Here is a 17,390-nt window from a genome sequence, read left to right on the forward strand (position 1 = left end):
AGGAAGTTCGCGTAACGACCGACAATTAAATCCTCGTCTCGGTCGGGGGCCAAAGAGGAAGAGAACCGTTGCATTATGTATACCAGAAGCTCCGAGTCTGAGGAAACCAGAAGAAGAAGAAGAAGAAGAAGAAGACCGAGAAGGGAAGCGAAGGGTAGAAGCGAACAGCCGAATGAATACGATTTTGTTGCTATCCGCGGAACGCCCGCAAGTTTTGTTCCTTCGCTCGTGCGCTCCCGCACCCTCCGGCAGCCCTCACAAATAGCAGTTTGACTCGACTATGGAATAAATTAGCCGTGCTGGAGCTTCCACGTCGAACGATGGAAAAGGAGGGGTTTGCGCATCAGAAAAAGTGAGGAACACGAGGGCAGAGGGGTGGTAGAACCCACGGAGAAAAGCGCGCCGGCGACGGGGGTAGACGGAATGGTTGGTTATCAAGAAACAGGGGTACTTTGGCCCTTAGGCGGTCCTTAATAATAAATTCATATCTCTACGACCTCCTGCTCTCCCGTTCAACTCCCTTCTGTTCTTCCTCGTACGCACACTCCCCCCGACTGTGGCCGGGTCCCGCAACCAGAGTCCACCCTCTACTCTCTCCAACCCCCTTTGACGGGGAGACGACCGCTCGCCTAGCCTAACTCTCGGTCAGACTACAAATCTCTTTTTTATGCCGCTTAATAAAACTCGGCTGACATATCTCTGACTTCTACCACTTAATTTCGGCTCCCTCTGTCTACCGTCCCCACCCGTTCCTTTCGTCTCTTTTTCTCTTCGGTCATTCCACCACTTCAACTCCCCCCACCCTCAGTGTTCGTCCCGGTATTCCGCGTCTCGGTGTTTGTTCGTTCGTTCCTTCCCACCCTGTTGTTGTTCGTTTTCGATTTCTGTCTCGCTGAACGTTTCGCGACAACGCGCCCCTTTTAGGTACTTCCACGGACCGCCGTGATCTCATTGTCCTTTCTATCTACTTCTCGTCTTTCCCTCCGGCCCGTTCCACGCGCGGCAAACGGAATGAATTCGAATTCCTTTCGTGACTACCGGTATCTCTTTGTAGCCGATGTTTCGCGGAGGAAAAGATCGATCACTCGGCTACTGGCCGAGGGAACCAACCGACGATGGACAAAGCCCGGAACCCATTGAAAGCGAGGAAATAAAAAGTAAACCGTGACTCCTTTCGAAGTATATTGAAACATAACAGTCACCATTGTAGCGCGGATATGAGAAATAATATCTCGGAAAAAAGCGACGGGGAGAGATATCCGTAGGAGCAAGTTCAGATTCCGCGTTGATTAATAAAGGAGGCACGAGGGAAGACGAGTGCCTCGGGAGCAAACGATCGAACGAAGTTACCGATGGACCTGTTTGGATCCATTTTGCGATAACGATCTTGCCAATTCGTTGGAAAACCTCTGGTGGGGATTGAATGACAATTGTATTCTTCAGAATCGGGAAATGACTCCTTTCGAGCACGAGTTCCGTGCAGCGCTCACGGGTGTCGAAGTTTTCGTTTGTAACACCATATTTATCCGAGATCGTGAACTAGAAAAGTATTTGTCATTAACGAAGGATTTTTTTTCGAAACAATTAGTCCTCTCATTGTATTCAGAATCCAGTAATTGCAAGAATGTTTGTACTTGAATCATTTTTGCTAGCGGAGTTTAGCAAACAATTTCATTAGAGACACGATCTTCAAAGCCCGAGGATGAATGTGGTTTGTCGACTACAAATGTCGAGTACGAGTAATCCAGAGGGCAATACCTTCGAGTCAATTACGAGATGGGGATAACTCGCGTGCAACCAACGAAGTCTCCACGACGTGAAACCGAGTTCTTACTGCACTTACAATAGAACTTTGATAGTTGCAAGAAAACGAGGTGGAGGAACTCGACAAGTATCGAGGTAACTGGTCCAATAAGACGAAGTATCACTTGTACGATACAGTATTAAGCGAACGTATTCGTTTTCGATTTTGTGTATATTTATCAAATCTTCTAAAAAGAGAACCATTCGATGTATCTTAATTTATTTGACAGTGTGACCTTCCAGTGTTCAATCTTTTATATAACCGATAGTCTCTTCCCAACGATCTGATTTTATTTCCAGAAAGGAGACATTTGTTACTAAGAGGTTTCATCTTACATATTGTATCACATTTATATCAGATTATAGTATTTAACAAGTAGATACTCTAAATAAAAGTATACACTCTAGAATTTATTTACTTCGTTCCTAATGATCAATTCACTCTCTTCTTACTTTTCTACGAATAATGTACAACGTGTTGCTCGAATTAAACAATAACAAGGAGTTGCAAAATTTGCCTTGATCCCTATTACTTGTAAAATTGAGAATATTTTTATATTTTTTGTCGACACTTTTGAGATTTATACACGTGCAATTGCGACGCGAATAAAACACTACAAACACGGGATTAACTTTACGTAAAGAATTAACGCGTGTTATAAATATGAAAACAAACTGAATGGAAACACCGTCTAAAGAATAATGACAGAATTCCGAGAGTTAACCCTGAATAATTGTAAACAGAGTCCCGCGCGGCGTTTGCGAAACCGAGAATAATACTTTTACCGTTTCATAAAAGCGACCAATTAGTAAGTAATATTCGTGTCCGAAGGTAAAAACCCTCTGAGCTATTGTGTGACTTTTAGAAATCTCGCCAATTAGAAAGCAATTTCCCTGGAACACGCCGAGAATTTCCCTCTGGTATGCCGGCGGTATATTTACGCCCGCTTTATTCTGCCTTTTTCTTCGTTAAGTTATTTTTGCGTACGCATTTGCACTTAATTCCGACGAAAGTAACGTTTCCCCGACAAAGTTTTCTCTTCGAATTCTGCAGCCACATTTTCTGTCTACAGGACGTGTCTTATACTTCCAAAGTATATTCCATTGACAAATAGTCAATTATTCATAACACAACTGTTCGAACGTTAACTCTCGTTTTCCGTTTACATTAACTCGATATTTATATCCACAGGGTTATTAATTTTAATTTCCATCTCGTCGTCGAATTAACTATTTCACTTAATTCCTACTTTCGCTGATGTTGCAATTCAAACTTCGTCCCTTTCTTAATTCACAGTTTCAACTTCAGTTTCTGCGCGACTTTCACGTTCCATTTTCATTTCAAATTAACATTAGTGCACGACGTTTCTTCCTGTTTTATTTGCATCTCTCCTCTTGGTAAACGCAATGCAATTGTTACGCGACTTTTTCGAGGCAGATGTAATCTGTAATCGAGTGAAAACTTCGTTACGTGTACAACACTGGCTGTAATCAGCTAAGCCCGAGTGTATGTTGATTGATAATAACCAATCACGATAAAAGTTATTAGCCGCGCTTTGCCAGTTGAATATGGCGATGATTCTCAAACGCGAGTTCACAGCGCGTTTGATTATTCGACGTGGCTTTCAGCGACCGGCTAATTTCAGGTTCCATCTACCAGGTAATAATCCAAAATTAGTACGTACCAGTAGCTTGTCGAGTCGATCGCTCGAAATACAGCTCCGACTACAGTTACTAACATCAAATCACTGGTCAAAGGTCAAATATGTACGCCTTTTCTGATCAAACGATGCCTAAAATGGTTGTTGCACATGTCGGAACAACAGCAGCTAGTTAACTAGATACGAAATACGTTGTTTACGATGATGATCCGTTTCGTGTCTCCTGTTGCGTACGAACGTATATGTGTACATAGTTGTGTAGCTATCGGAACCGGTGACTTAATAATCCTCTAATTGGATGGGAAAAGTTGACGCGCGATTTCAGTTTACAAAAGTCCGTATTGCAATATGTTTTTTTTTATTTTCAACTCAGTCTTAGTGCTTTCTAATATAAATTATAGTTACACTAACAATATTCTAGAATTACAGTTGAAATTATTTAAGTTTGACAGAATTTACCGAGATTTTGACATCACGAGCTGTGTAATTATACGATATTCCTATTTATTGGTCAATAATTTTGTATAAATCACGTTAATTAGGTACTTTCTTCGGACGTAATTTTGGTTCATTTTTTTCCGAAGATGTTGAAAACGTTTAAAACGAACGAGTTCTTTGAATTTAATTAAAATAAACGTTCGAATAATCAAGGACACATTTTAATAATTTTATCACGAATAATATGTATTCGTAGATATCTGTGATGTATTTATGAAATTATACGGTAGAGATATCTGCACAGATATCTGTGCATGTATTTATGAAATTATACGGTAATCTTTTTCCAATATATTTCCAACAGTACCTTTACAATTTGTTTCAAACTACTCTAGGAGAGATTATTAGTTAGCGATACTCGACAGAAAACCGTACTTAAAATCCAGATTAAATTCAAGAGTTAATTTTCACCAGGGAAAGTTGCAAATTAATTCAAAAACCAAGTTCGAAAATTGCCATTGGAATCTCTAAATCTCCAAGAAAAATTGGGTTAAGTTACACCTTAAACAATAAGTTCCTCGATGACAGATATTAATGCGTGGAAAAATATTATTATAATCCTGCGAAGCCCTAGATCTGGTGCTTCATAACCTGAATTCCAGTATATGCAAAAGCAGTTCTTCGCATTTCAAACCATCCCCTCAAGAAACCCATGTTTTATACCTCCCTCTCGAATCGCCATCAACTTTTAGATCGTTATCCTCGCGAATGTTTGATAAACAAGCGATTCGAGGGATCCTCAACGGATTGATAAATACTATTGGTCAACACAAACTGGAATTTGTCTTTATTCTACACAACATAATTCTTCCCTGAAGAAACTATGTATCTATAGCTTACAACTCGACTTAAATCTCAAAGAATAAGTTTCTCGATGAAAGATATTAATTCGGTTAACGGGTAGAAAAATATTATTACTATCGTACGAATCTCTATATCCGGTACTTTATAACCTAGACTCTTGTATATGCAAAACTAGCTTTCTTCGCGTTTCAAACCATCCCCTCGAGGAACTCATGTTTTATACCTCCCTCTCGAATCGCCATCAACTTTTAGGTCGTTATCCTTGTAAATGTTTGATAAACAAGCGATTCGAGGGATCCTCAACGGATTGATAAATACCATTGGTCAACACAAACTGGAATTTGTCTTCATTCTGAACAACATAATTCTTCCCTGAAGAAACTACTGTACCTATAGCTTACAACTCGACTTAAATCTCGAAGAATAAGTTTCTCGATGAAAGATATTAATTCGGTTAACGGGTAGAAAAATATTATTACTATCGTACGAATCTCTATATCCGGTACTTTATAACCTAGACTCTTGTATATGCAAAACTAGCTTTCTTCGCGTTTCAAACCATCCCCTCGAGGAACTCATGTTTTATACCTCCCTCTCGAATCGCCATCAACTTTCAGATCGTTATCCTCGCGAATGTTTGATAGACAAGCAATTCGCGGGATCGCGATAGAAGCAGCCCTCTCAGTCACTGATTTCCACGAATCTGGTCCCGTTTTCCCTGGTTTCCACCCAGGGGGCAGAGAGGAGGTACGAGGGTAATCGCCACCCGGATCGCCTCCCTTTTTCTTGCCGGCAGCCTTTTATGCTAAACGCTCGCTTCATTTGAATGTCGCTAATGCGAAAAACCGATGCATACTAATGGAGAGTGTTTTCCTCTCTTTCTCACCCACTCGTGACGGCCAGGGGCCGAACACTGGGATCACCCACCCTCGTTTCCATGCACGTGTCCGTACGTGACGTTCGCGTGCACGCGCGTTTGCACACCGGCCGGCCATTTCTCCGCCGACTCTTTATGTCATATGCATACATTAAACTTGGTATACAGGGTGCTTCGGAAGAAGCTGCGTGTCACCCTGGAAGATTTTCGCGGTATTTGGAAAACCTGCCGACGGCTTCACAGCGAATGCAAATTACCGGGGTTCACAATTGCGCTGTTATTCATCGCGGATGTTGCGACGCTATCGACTTCTCGTACGCGATGATTGAGCTACCCTGTAGATAGACTTTCAGAATTGAATCGCTCGATTCTTTTTTTTTATCGTGCGTATGATCTGTGTATTTTTGAAATATATTTCTGGATAGGAAGTTACTAATTATGTTATCTTTTGCACTTGAAATTACGAAATTTAATATGAATTGCAAGAACAGATTGGAATAGCCGAATACTCAAGTTGTTAATTGTCTGGGCTATGGACACTCTTGTTGCGAGTGGTTAATGATTCTTATTGGTTTTTCGAAGTTATTGTCGAGAGAAAAATTTTATCTACCGGTGAAATAATGTAGAAAATGTTTTTTGAAGGATACGATACCGATGAGAGTGTCACGATCGTGTATTTAACCGTGTATTCGTGATCTTAACTAGCTATAGAGTTCTTCGACAGAATGTGACACTTCGTATTACCATACTTCTCTATTACTCTAGATGTGTGTTCTTTTAAGATTGAAATACTCCGAGTTTACGACGATGTCCGAGTTCTGCTTCGTCCAGAAATGATTTGAGGTCGAATCGTAAAACGAACGCTTTCGAACTATTTAAATTGAAAATTGGGAACACTTCTGGTAGGAGTTTCGAATTCAAGGAAATTAGTAGCGATTACTTCGTGTTTCGAATCAAACAGTATGATCGCGAATGATACCTCGGGCTACCAAGGTTTCCGCTCGATTTCGTAACCGATTTAATCGCAAATTAACAGATCGCCGCAAGAACGATTCCCGAGGCTTCTAAGGCAGTTAATTAATTGCGTGTATATGCTTGCCGAGGAAATTCGAATTACCGGAAACCGAGACGCAGCCAATCCGAAATCGAAATGCGACGTCCGTGGAGCGTTCTGCATCTGAACGTTGAGCGTGTCGACGAACGACTTGTCTTCCTCCACTTCGTGAACACCTTCCGCGAGACTGGTATATGTAGATGTACACCAGTGTTTCTCAAGCTTCGTTAACCGGTGTCTACTTATTATGGTATGAACAATCCAGTACTGTTCAATAAGTTTTATCGAACGACAGAACTTACCGAACAACTTAGTACATAGAGAAGTGCTGTCTAGATACAGTATAGTTGATTACAATTGTGGAGTATATAGAGGTCTACTCTAGATATAGTATAGTTTCTTACGATTGCGGAGTATATAGAAAAGTGTTGTCTACTCTAGATACAGTATAGTTGATTACGATTGCGGAGTATATAGAGCTCTACTCTAGATACAGTATAGTTGATTACGATTGCAGAGTATATAGAGAAGTATTGTCTACTCTAGATATGGTATAGTTGATTACAATTGCGGAATATATAGAGCAGAGTTGTCTACTCTAGATATAGTATAGTTGATTACAATTGTGGAGTATCTAGAGAAATTCTTTTTTTGTATAAATCAATTCGCTACGTTACTCTGTATGTGAAATGTATGGTATAATACAAAGCTATCAAAAAGCAAATAAATTACGAGGCATTTCGTATGAAAAACAAAGAGTTCGAAAAATTGGGACGTTGAACAAACAGTAGAAGGTTTGAATAATTGTATTTTATGAATTGTGATAGTGTACGAGGAAGTGAAAATGATCGTTGTTTAAATGCCGATTTCAGTTACACTTTGTGCAATGTCAGAAACAAGGTTTGCATATTTTAATAGGTTTAATGCGGTTTACACTACTTATGGTTCCTAGCTATAATATCTTTTGATAAAGCTGGCTGTAATACTGGCAAAATGTCGGAAAGCTTTCCCAAAAGAATTTATAGCAAATAGCCTCGAGAGAACTACGAAAGCTTCGAATATCTCGTATTTGTAATATTTGAATGTTCACGTTTGAGACGTCACGCTTTAATATTCGTCGATGTTATCTTGTAAACTACTCTCGATAGATATTATTATTACCATTCTTTGATATTTCAATCTTTGATTGGCAAAGAATTTGATACCAATAGGATTACCGAAACTGTCGTCCATAATATTGCAATTTATAGAGTGTAGACTTTTGCGACCGACTATATTTTGCATGATATTGACTCGTTAGTACGCTCGGTAAAATACACCAGCAAAGAGCGGCTCTAGTATTTTACCATAGTACAGTTTCAATTTTATGGTAATTTCGAGCGGAGAACAGAGATAAACTTTTTAGAAATTCTTGACAGCAAAAGCTGACGAGGTACCTCGTTTGCGAGCCACGAAGACCGACGATTCGTCATTAGCTCGACAAACGTTTCTACAGAATGATTTAAAGCACGAATAAACAAACGACACTTACCGTACAAGCGGATGGTTCCGTCGGTTTCTCCGCGCGGATTTTTCGCAATGCACTTATAGCTGCCGTAATCCTCCTCCTGAAAAATGCAATAATAATGTAAATGTAAAAATCGACGAATAATGTCGAAATTATGAATAACTTGTAAGCAAAGAAAATAATACTCGTTTGATAAATTCTTTGGATGGAAAATTAACGATCGATAAGATACGTTGTTTAATATTCATTGAGATAAAAAATTTACCGGACGAATCCTTCGTTTCTTAATATTTATTTCTATTAATTCAAGATGTACGGTTATTCAATTTCACACGATTAACTTCCAATAGAAATTCGATCTAATAGGAACTTCATAACCGGTTATTCGACAATCGAAATGTATTATTTTAGAATTACTATTTCATGATTATTCATCGTTCGTTCTTATCCATTCTGAAACATTCTGGTATTTTCTTAAATGACAAATATCGATTGCACGGAAAATACAATTGTCTCGTTTGCTAGACTACTCGCCAATTTGTCTCCCGTTCGTTTCTCCCGTTTCACTTGGTTAAAACTTGTAAAATAGTTTTGTTGATAAGTTCTATTGCGGCTGACTCGTAGCGCCGTTTGATTTATAAAGAACAGCCCGGACCGAGTAAAAGTAAAACTTCTATCTTTGCTCGTTTGTACTTCTGAAATTTTTCCCAGACGCATTTATTATCCTTGTAAAAGCAACGCAATAAAGATCTCGCGGAAATAAAAGGCCAGAGGAAGAGAAAAAAAAAGGGACAGGGGTATATATTTCCCGGAGTCGACGACACGAGGAAGTTCCTCTTTTCCAGGGGGAACGCGGGAATTTTAAGAACATCCTTTCCATACGTGAAAATAATCTGCGAATAAATCTCGCGAGATGTCGCAAAACTTTTCGAATATCACCTGTTGGCTTCGCAGGTGTTGATGCCAGACGAAGTTAAGGTTAGGGAAGTATTTTCCGCTCAATTCGGGACCGGGACCGGGACCGGGACCAGAGTCTCGAGATTACTCCGCGGACGGGAAATCTTGGAGTTTTCGTGTTACTTTTCTTTTATTTTTCACAAAATAGCGTTACACGAGTTCAGCTCGCGAAAAGAACCTGGTACAACCTGTTAGCGATCGTGTATTCGGCTATACTTCTCCGGAAGGAGATATAGAGCAGACTAGGTATCGAATTAGGGGGATGTGCACTTCTTAAGCCGATGAATCGTTCAATACTCGAAACAGCTTTCTCCAAAACGTTGTATAGCCTCGAGGAGACACACTATAGCTGATAAAATCGTTCAAACTTGAGTTCGTAATACGATCGTTTGCTACGTGTTATTTTTGAGGATCATCTGTTGGAAATATCGACGTTCTGGTTTCTAATCGAGCGAGAAATTGAAACTCCAGAAGCTTTTTTATGGTTGTGAAATTCTGGCGACCAATTCTAGCGTCTTACTGTCTTGTTCTCGATACTGATCGACGTATCGTAGACCCACGGTACAGGACTCGTCTGTAATTGCCTAACCCAAACCTAACCCTAGCTCCAAGTCTCAGCGTCCCTCCTCACGATCTTACTACCCTCGAACGCGACAAGGTGGACGGAAATCGACATTTTGGGGAAACTGCCTCACGAGAGGAAACTGGTCACCGATTTGTTAATCGTATTGCTACTCACTCGTACAAACGACACGAAGGCTTTGTGATCTGCTATTTTAGCATTGTATTACCACACTTCTCTATTACTCTAGATGTGTATTGTTTTAAGATTGAAATTGTATCGTTCAGACCGACTCTGAGTTTCAAACAGTACGTGTGTAAATTACTATATTTATTAAAGAATTAAAAGTCCGACGTTTCGGTACCAAAATCTGCATCTTAACACTTTTATTCTCAAAATGCATTACTCGAATCTTTGGATAGCAAAGAGAGCATTTTATTTAAAAATTGGAAATTTATCTTTAAATCTTCTCTTCGTTTCCATTTACAAAAAAAAAAAAACTATTGTCGCTGTATCGTGTCGTGTTCGAAGCCTAGGAATTTTTATTAACAACTTTATAATTTTATCGTTCAAAGTAGCAAAATAACCCGTGCCTAGCTAGCTACTTTGCATTTATCTTTTATTTCGGAGCCAGTGGCAATTACTTTATTGCGTCCGTTGTTTGTCAATATTGGTGTATTTTGATTTACGATCAATATTTGCAAACTGCGAATTCGAGAGCACGGTCGCGCGATCGGTGTGTCCTTTTAAAGCCGTTGCTCGTCGTTTTAATACAATTTCATAACGTGGCCGCCGTTAACGTGCAACCATTTTTACCCCCACCTGTCGAATAATCTAACGAATTCTTTCTCAGCGAGCACACTTTCAGAGCAATTTTTCCATCGGCTTTTGAAAACCGTTTTCGAACCGCAATTTCGCAAAACGAGTTTGTTAACGCACCGCGTAAATTGTCTTTCCCCGGTATTCAATTTTAATCTATAATTTTGCGTACTAATACCGAGGAGAAGTTTATTCAATTTGAAGATAACCATCAAAATTGAAGCGAATCGAATTAAAACGCGATAAAGCAATTTTTACGTTAATGGGAATTGTTGGATCTCAAAATGCATTAAAGTCCCTGCTAACCAACTGTTTTGACTCTTGAACGTTTCTGTTAATTTCGACAACGAAGATTCGAATTACGGGTTACAAACGATTAATAATAATTCCCTGACGATTTAGTAATTAGAAATAATTAAAATAATTCAACGCGTTAAAAGTGATTTTTTCGTGTAATTCCACTTTGGAAATTCCAAAGTGATATTTCATAGCTACACAGGAACGCGATACCAGGGCAAATGAAGCATTAATGTCCTAGCTGATTACTGCTGAACGTTCAAACGGGATGTTCCCGAAAGCAAATATTCTAGGAAATCAACAAGTAACACGTTCTAGGTAATATATTACACCTTTCAAATATACGAGATTATACAAATTATTGACTAATAAATTGATTAAACCACATGTTCAAACACCCTACGCGCTAGAAAAAAGACGAATTATAAATTCGAATTCAACGTAAAAGAATACTGTTAAAATTGCACGTTAAACATCGTTGGATGAAAATTGAGTCAAATTTGGTACATTGGTGTAAATTGGGATTAAGAGTACCAAAATTCCGTGAGGAATAACTATTTGGAAAATATTCCCTCTTGAAACGTCAAAGTAAGTTGTGCATCTGAAACATTTACGATCGAGTCTCTCACTAACCTGCAGATCGTATATAGTTAGCATCATGTGCGTCTTGTAGGAGGGTTTCTCCGGTGTCGATACGGTTCTGTACTTGCTGCTCTCGTGAATCATCACGCCATCCTCTCTGGTCCAGTAATTCAAAGAAGTCGGATGAGCCTCGGTGTGGCATTCCAACGTGACTGCGTAGCCTAAGGGTGCACCGACCAATTGGTGCGGTATCCACAGCATAGGGGGGACTGCAACGAGAAAAGTGATTGATTGGCTCATAAATGTTCCAATTACTAGCGATACAAGCGAGGCAACGGGATCGATAACCGTTCCCGCTCGATAAATCTCGGGGCTGAATTTGGCGAGCACGAGTCTCTGTGACTCGATGCTCGTCCTAGAGCGAGACAAAGCGTCGAAACGGGGAAAGATGTTTCCGTCAAACGATCGAACCGATTCTCTCGTTTCGCACGGGACAGGTAAATTTCATTTCTCTTTTTAACGAACGAACCGACTCTGTAAGTGTAACGGCTCGATAAAGGAGAAAGGGAGAGTTCCTTGTTTATCGGTGGTAACGAGAAAAATCGGGGAAGCAAGGTAATTCGGAAAATTTGAGAATATCGTAAGTAGATGAAGTAATTCATTCGTAGTATAAAAATTATTTTACATCGGTGGTGTTATATGGATCGAGAGGGTGAAATTATCCTTTGAGAAAATTGACAATTGGCCTATTTTACGAGCCAAATAAAAATGGGAAATAATTGATAAAAAAATGTCTTGCTTTCATCTTCGATTCTGTCATAATTCTCACTTGCATTGTTCTTATTATTTGGACTGAAATAAAGATTAAAAATGACGATATTCTAATCTTAAAGAATTATTCGTGTAAATCTACTATGCGTTCATTTTATGTGTTACAAAATAAATTACGTAAATGTAGTATGAAATATTTCGGAAAAGGACATGCGATTTAAAATAAAGTAAAATAAAGAAATAAATGGCTTAAAATGTGCACAGGCATATTGAAATGTGCGTTACGTCGAAGTTTCAGCTGCATTTTCATTTTAAATGGACCGGACCTGCATAAAGAATGAAGACGAATGCCGGTAATATTTTATGGAAATTCGATAGAGTTCCTTGAATTAAAAGAACAAAAGAAACAGGCCGGTTTTTGCTATTTTACAACGTTGTGATGGATTGTCGTTTCTAATGGGAGCACGGGGAGGAGAGAGGAAATCTGTACATGTCGTAGGAGCGTATTAACGTTATAGAAACTCCGATCGGCTACGAAATCGAACATTTATTTCGTCAGCTGTGGATCGAGCAAACGTTAAAATCAATGATCTGCAGCTGCGACAAAAAATTAAGCTTTCCTGCAACACGTGTCACGCGGTTGTTAAGCGAAGACTGTGTCGTTTGAAATTTTTCGTGCTTCGCATAATCCGCGTCAAGTGACGATGACATCAAAGATTTATTATAACGAGTAACTGTAATATTAAGATAACACTTAATCACTTGCCGAATTATTTCCGCAATAGATCTGAAAAACGTAATATTTTATCATTTCATTCTTTTAATATTCACAAACAGTTGTGAAGATATATTTATACGTTTCTACTACAAAATTTATAACCCTCCCCCCTTTTATTTTATATATCTTTATTATCTCAGATATTGAATACGAGTTTCATTCGATTCTAGATAAAAGTTTCCAATAACGAGTAAAGGATAAATAACATTTTATTCGTTGCTGGTTGAATAAAAATTTGGATTCGATTTAAAGAACGATATTACTTCTCACGTTGAATGTACAAAAAGCTACCCAGTTAATCGTTCGATCGAATAAACGTTACAAGCGAATTGCTATACTTTGTTTTTATCCGTTATCTATTATTCGAACAAAGTTGTTTCGCCACGGCTGACCCGAGTTATCTCGGGCACGTCTATCAAGTGGTCAGTGGAATAGCAAATAATAATAATTCAAGCGATTTTTCTACATCTCGATCACAAAAGAGATAATTCTATCTCTAATGCGAAATTACTTATCGCATGTCCTTTTCTGAAATATTGCGTACTACATTTACGTGATTTATTTTGCAACAGATAAAATGAACGCATAGCAGATTTACTCGTAAGATTCATATTCATGGGTATTTATGTACACTTGTCAATGTATTGGATCAAAATTACAATTATTACGTTCAAATTTAAACGAACACCCTTGCTCGATACGTCCACCATTTCCGAAACATTAAATCTCGGAAGATAAGTCGTGTAAACTTAAGTACGTTCACCGGTGGAGCACCTTCAATAAAAACGTAATTTCGCAGCGACGAATGGTTTTCCATGGGCGTCTCCTCGCTCCTGATAATGCCCCCATGGAATGGGAGTGCTTCAATTTAACTTAAACCTCGTAACAATACACCCAGTGACTTTGAACTTTCGCGTGAACTTTCGGTCATATTTTTCCAGAAATATGACAACGGTTACACACGAGAGACAAAGGGAGAGGGGAAATTATGCCAAAAACAGGTACCGGGCAAGTAGTAGCGCTAAAAATTTAAACGAAGATGAAAAATGATCATGCATCCGCGAATCAGGACGGTGCACCGCCCCTTCGGATATGGAAAACATTTAAGCGGTTTTATCATTTTTAGAAAATTGCTCGAAACAATTTTAATTACCTTTAAGAAAGAAAAGCCAGTAAAAATGTTTGGAGAAATTTTTATCGCTTGGTAGATGTACGCTTTTGGATATTATTGTTTTGATATTCTTATCGTTCTTCGAGTTTAACGACTTGTAAATAATAATGAGATTTTTGTGAATATATTTCATAATTTATTACGATTATATCGCAAACGATGTCAAACCAAATGGAAGTATTTTATGATAATTTGAATATGCAATGCGACACACTGGTTTATCGAGTACCGATGTATGACCATTTAACACAGTGATTCACTGAAAATGTTTGTTAGAGTTGTATAAAATAAAATAACGTTTTTGGTGGTTAAATTTCAGAAATAAAATGAAATATCTCGATTTAAAGTATTTTATTCTATTTGCCTTTTGAAATTAAGGAAATATATCAAGATTGCTTTGAATCTTAAATAAAAGAAATTGTAAGAAGTTGCACAATAGTCTCCAAATCTTCGTCTTCTAACAATCTTCTTTTATTCGTATTCATATTTATAATTGAAAAATCTTGTTTGCAAGTGTAAGTGCTGTATAGAACTATAGAAAAAGTACATTATTCAAGATAGGTATTTGTACAAGAGTTGGTTACTATATTTTAGTACAATATTATTCCATCGTTCGTTTAAAACATCGATCAGTAACAATTCACACCCTCACTTCTTTCAACAAAATTTCATCAAATTATTTGAAAGTGTCGACCGTGATTTAAAACGTCCACTCCAATTTTGGTTACCTCGGGCATAGTTCCTACAGCAAATATCTCAGTATTTGTACGAATTGTAAACTTTTTAATGTTAATACTTATTCCAGTGTTTTTACCGGCACGGAATCGCACGGGTTGTCAAGAATGGAAAGAATGTAATTTTCCGTGAACACGGAAATCTAAATTGAATTTCATAATGAAATACATGCATTATACGCACGAAGATGAAATACAAGCATAGTTCGTATAACCAACATTCTCGTATAAATATTCCTCGTTGGATACGTGGGTGTTTCTACGTTCTCCGCTGAGTTGTTTAATTTTTACAGCGGAAAAATGGAGCGAACATCGGATATTGTGTAAGGAAACTATCTGATTTTAGCATCAGACCGGGAAGACGAAGACTGATACGAGAGCACGTAGATAGTAAAGGGCTTTAAAATTTAAATAAAGATCCTCCGTCGAATGGTTTCAGGAAGCAACTTTCACCCCTCTCATTCCACGGGGAATTACATGGCTCCCTATCTCGCTACCTTTAACAGCGCTTGGAAGCTTGATTTTCTTGATCCCTTAAGATTCTTCGGGGCATGTTTTATTTAAAGATCGTGAAACATCTTGAGAACTTATCTTTGATGTTGAGAGATACATGATAAATAATTTATGTTGCTAAACGGGTTAGACATCTTTAATCTCAAGCCTCATTTCATAAACTGTTCCTTTTTAACTCGATCTTCCCCTAAATGGGAAACGGACTCACTTTCGTCGCCGTTTACTTATCCGATCCTAAATAAATTTATTAAAAAATTTACATCTCGCACTTCCATCGAACTTTCGATTGCTTTTGATATTTAATCTTGAAAAACTTTTCCTCGATTTTAAGGTGTTGGTGACGAGATGCACAAATAAGTTAAACGTTGGACACTTTTTTCTAAGGCGAGTATTCAATTTTATCGAATATTTATATTATTTTTAAAATATTGAACAAAAATTTTGTCGATTGTATGTACAAATTTTTTATTCGTTTTTCGTATTAAATGATTTAATCATGGTATACATTTGATACCAGCCAAAGTGCGATAGCTCCGCGTGATTGGCCATAACATTAGTACAAATAAAAATTGGTTAATCAAATTTCGTACAAATATAGTTTAATCTATGTACATTAACATGATGTATAAACGTTTCATGAAATTACGTACATACCCGTCTTCGAATAAAATTTCTAACGATTACTTTTACAGCGCCTCTTTTTCGAATACAATTTGTTTTCACGTTTATCGAGTTGTTTCAATTGCGTGTAATTTATTTATTTTCGTTGCGAAATACTGATGGGATGAAATAAATATCGCGATTTAAGTAAGAGTGCATTCGACGCGGAGAGCGGAATGGATAAAGAAAAGTGATACGGTGGCAAGTGAATGTAAATTACGTGAAAATTTAAATAAACATCCTCTTGAATTGCTCCGGAGAATGAAGTGCATTCCTTTGAACCTTCTTCCTTTATGTTACCACTTTCATTGATTTTCCTCACTCTGTTAGAATTACTTTCATTTTCTACTGTTTTAGAATTCCATAGAAATGTCCACGCACATTACATTATTCGTTGAAGTAAAAATATAAGAAACCTTCCAGGCTCTCTTACATTAAACTTTGTAATTTTCATTACAAAGCGAAGCATCTGTAATTGAAATACCCTAACATCGCATTTGGTGAAAGTTGAAATTCTATGTTCGTTCTATGGAAAATTTTAAACGGTGATAAGTCTGTCGAGAAATTATAGTCCAAAATTAAACAGCGCCGTCTCCGACATTGAAGAACTGAATGCAAGTTTTTATAAAATAGTACCACGGAAAAATTCTCTCGCGTAAATATGCATAGGCGAGAGAAAGCACGATATGTTAATATCTTGTGAAATTTTTAAATTTCCTGAAAGAGAAAAATTATAGTTTTTAAAAATTCTAGAATATTTTCGGTTTAAGTGGTGCTTAAAATTACACCGTCTACTCAAGAATTATTATCAATTGTAGAAATATTAACAGTGATTCGTATGCTTTGTATATTCTTAAGAATGTTTATATTTCTACTTCTCTCATTGAAATGGTCCTGCGTTAGTGTCAAGTTACGATCAATTGTGCGTACACGACGTATTGTTCTAAAAGTGAACGGTTTTTGTATAGAAAAACAATTCGAAAATCCACGTACATTATAATGTACAGCAGGCTCGAAGAGGTGTTACTTTTCTTTAAACATCATCATTGCAGAGTACGTGTCGATGAATTTATTTAATCGAAGACCAGTGCATTTCCAATTGAATTCGCGAAAATCTGTATCCGCCCTATTCTTGTATTTGTTGAATAAAAGTGAAACAAAGCGTTCGTGCGTATGTTCTGCAAGAAGATGTGGAAATGCCCTAACGTCGTCTGGTCCGATATAAATTGGATGAAGTCTCCCTCGCGGATTCTCTTTCAGATTTCCTTTTCCTTGGATTTTTGTCTTCTTCGTATAACTTATACACGGTGGCGGTTTTATTTTGTATACATCGCTCGCTTCT

The 17,390-nt window shown here is 37.9% G+C and overlaps 1 protein-coding gene across 2 annotated transcripts in view; it reads right to left on the reverse strand.

Annotated features, from left to right (window-relative positions):
• The window catches only part of LOC143150886 (lachesin), a 452,222-nt gene that overhangs the window by 86,578 nt on the left and 348,254 nt on the right, over nucleotides 1-17,390 (reverse strand). For both annotated transcript variants that reach the window (XM_076319439.1, XM_076319438.1), the window contains exons 6-7: nucleotides 11,473-11,690; nucleotides 8,229-8,304 (exon numbers count right to left, since the gene is read on the reverse strand). In XM_076319439.1, coding sequence (XP_076175554.1) covers nucleotides 8,229-8,304; nucleotides 11,473-11,690 — 294 coding nt within the window. The remainder of the gene's footprint in view (nucleotides 1-8,228; nucleotides 8,305-11,472; nucleotides 11,691-17,390) is intronic.

The sequence above is a fragment of the Ptiloglossa arizonensis genome, chromosome 9 (genome assembly GCF_051014685.1).
Source record: "Ptiloglossa arizonensis isolate GNS036 chromosome 9, iyPtiAriz1_principal, whole genome shotgun sequence".
NCBI classification, from domain to species: Eukaryota; Metazoa; Arthropoda; class Insecta; order Hymenoptera; family Colletidae; genus Ptiloglossa; species Ptiloglossa arizonensis.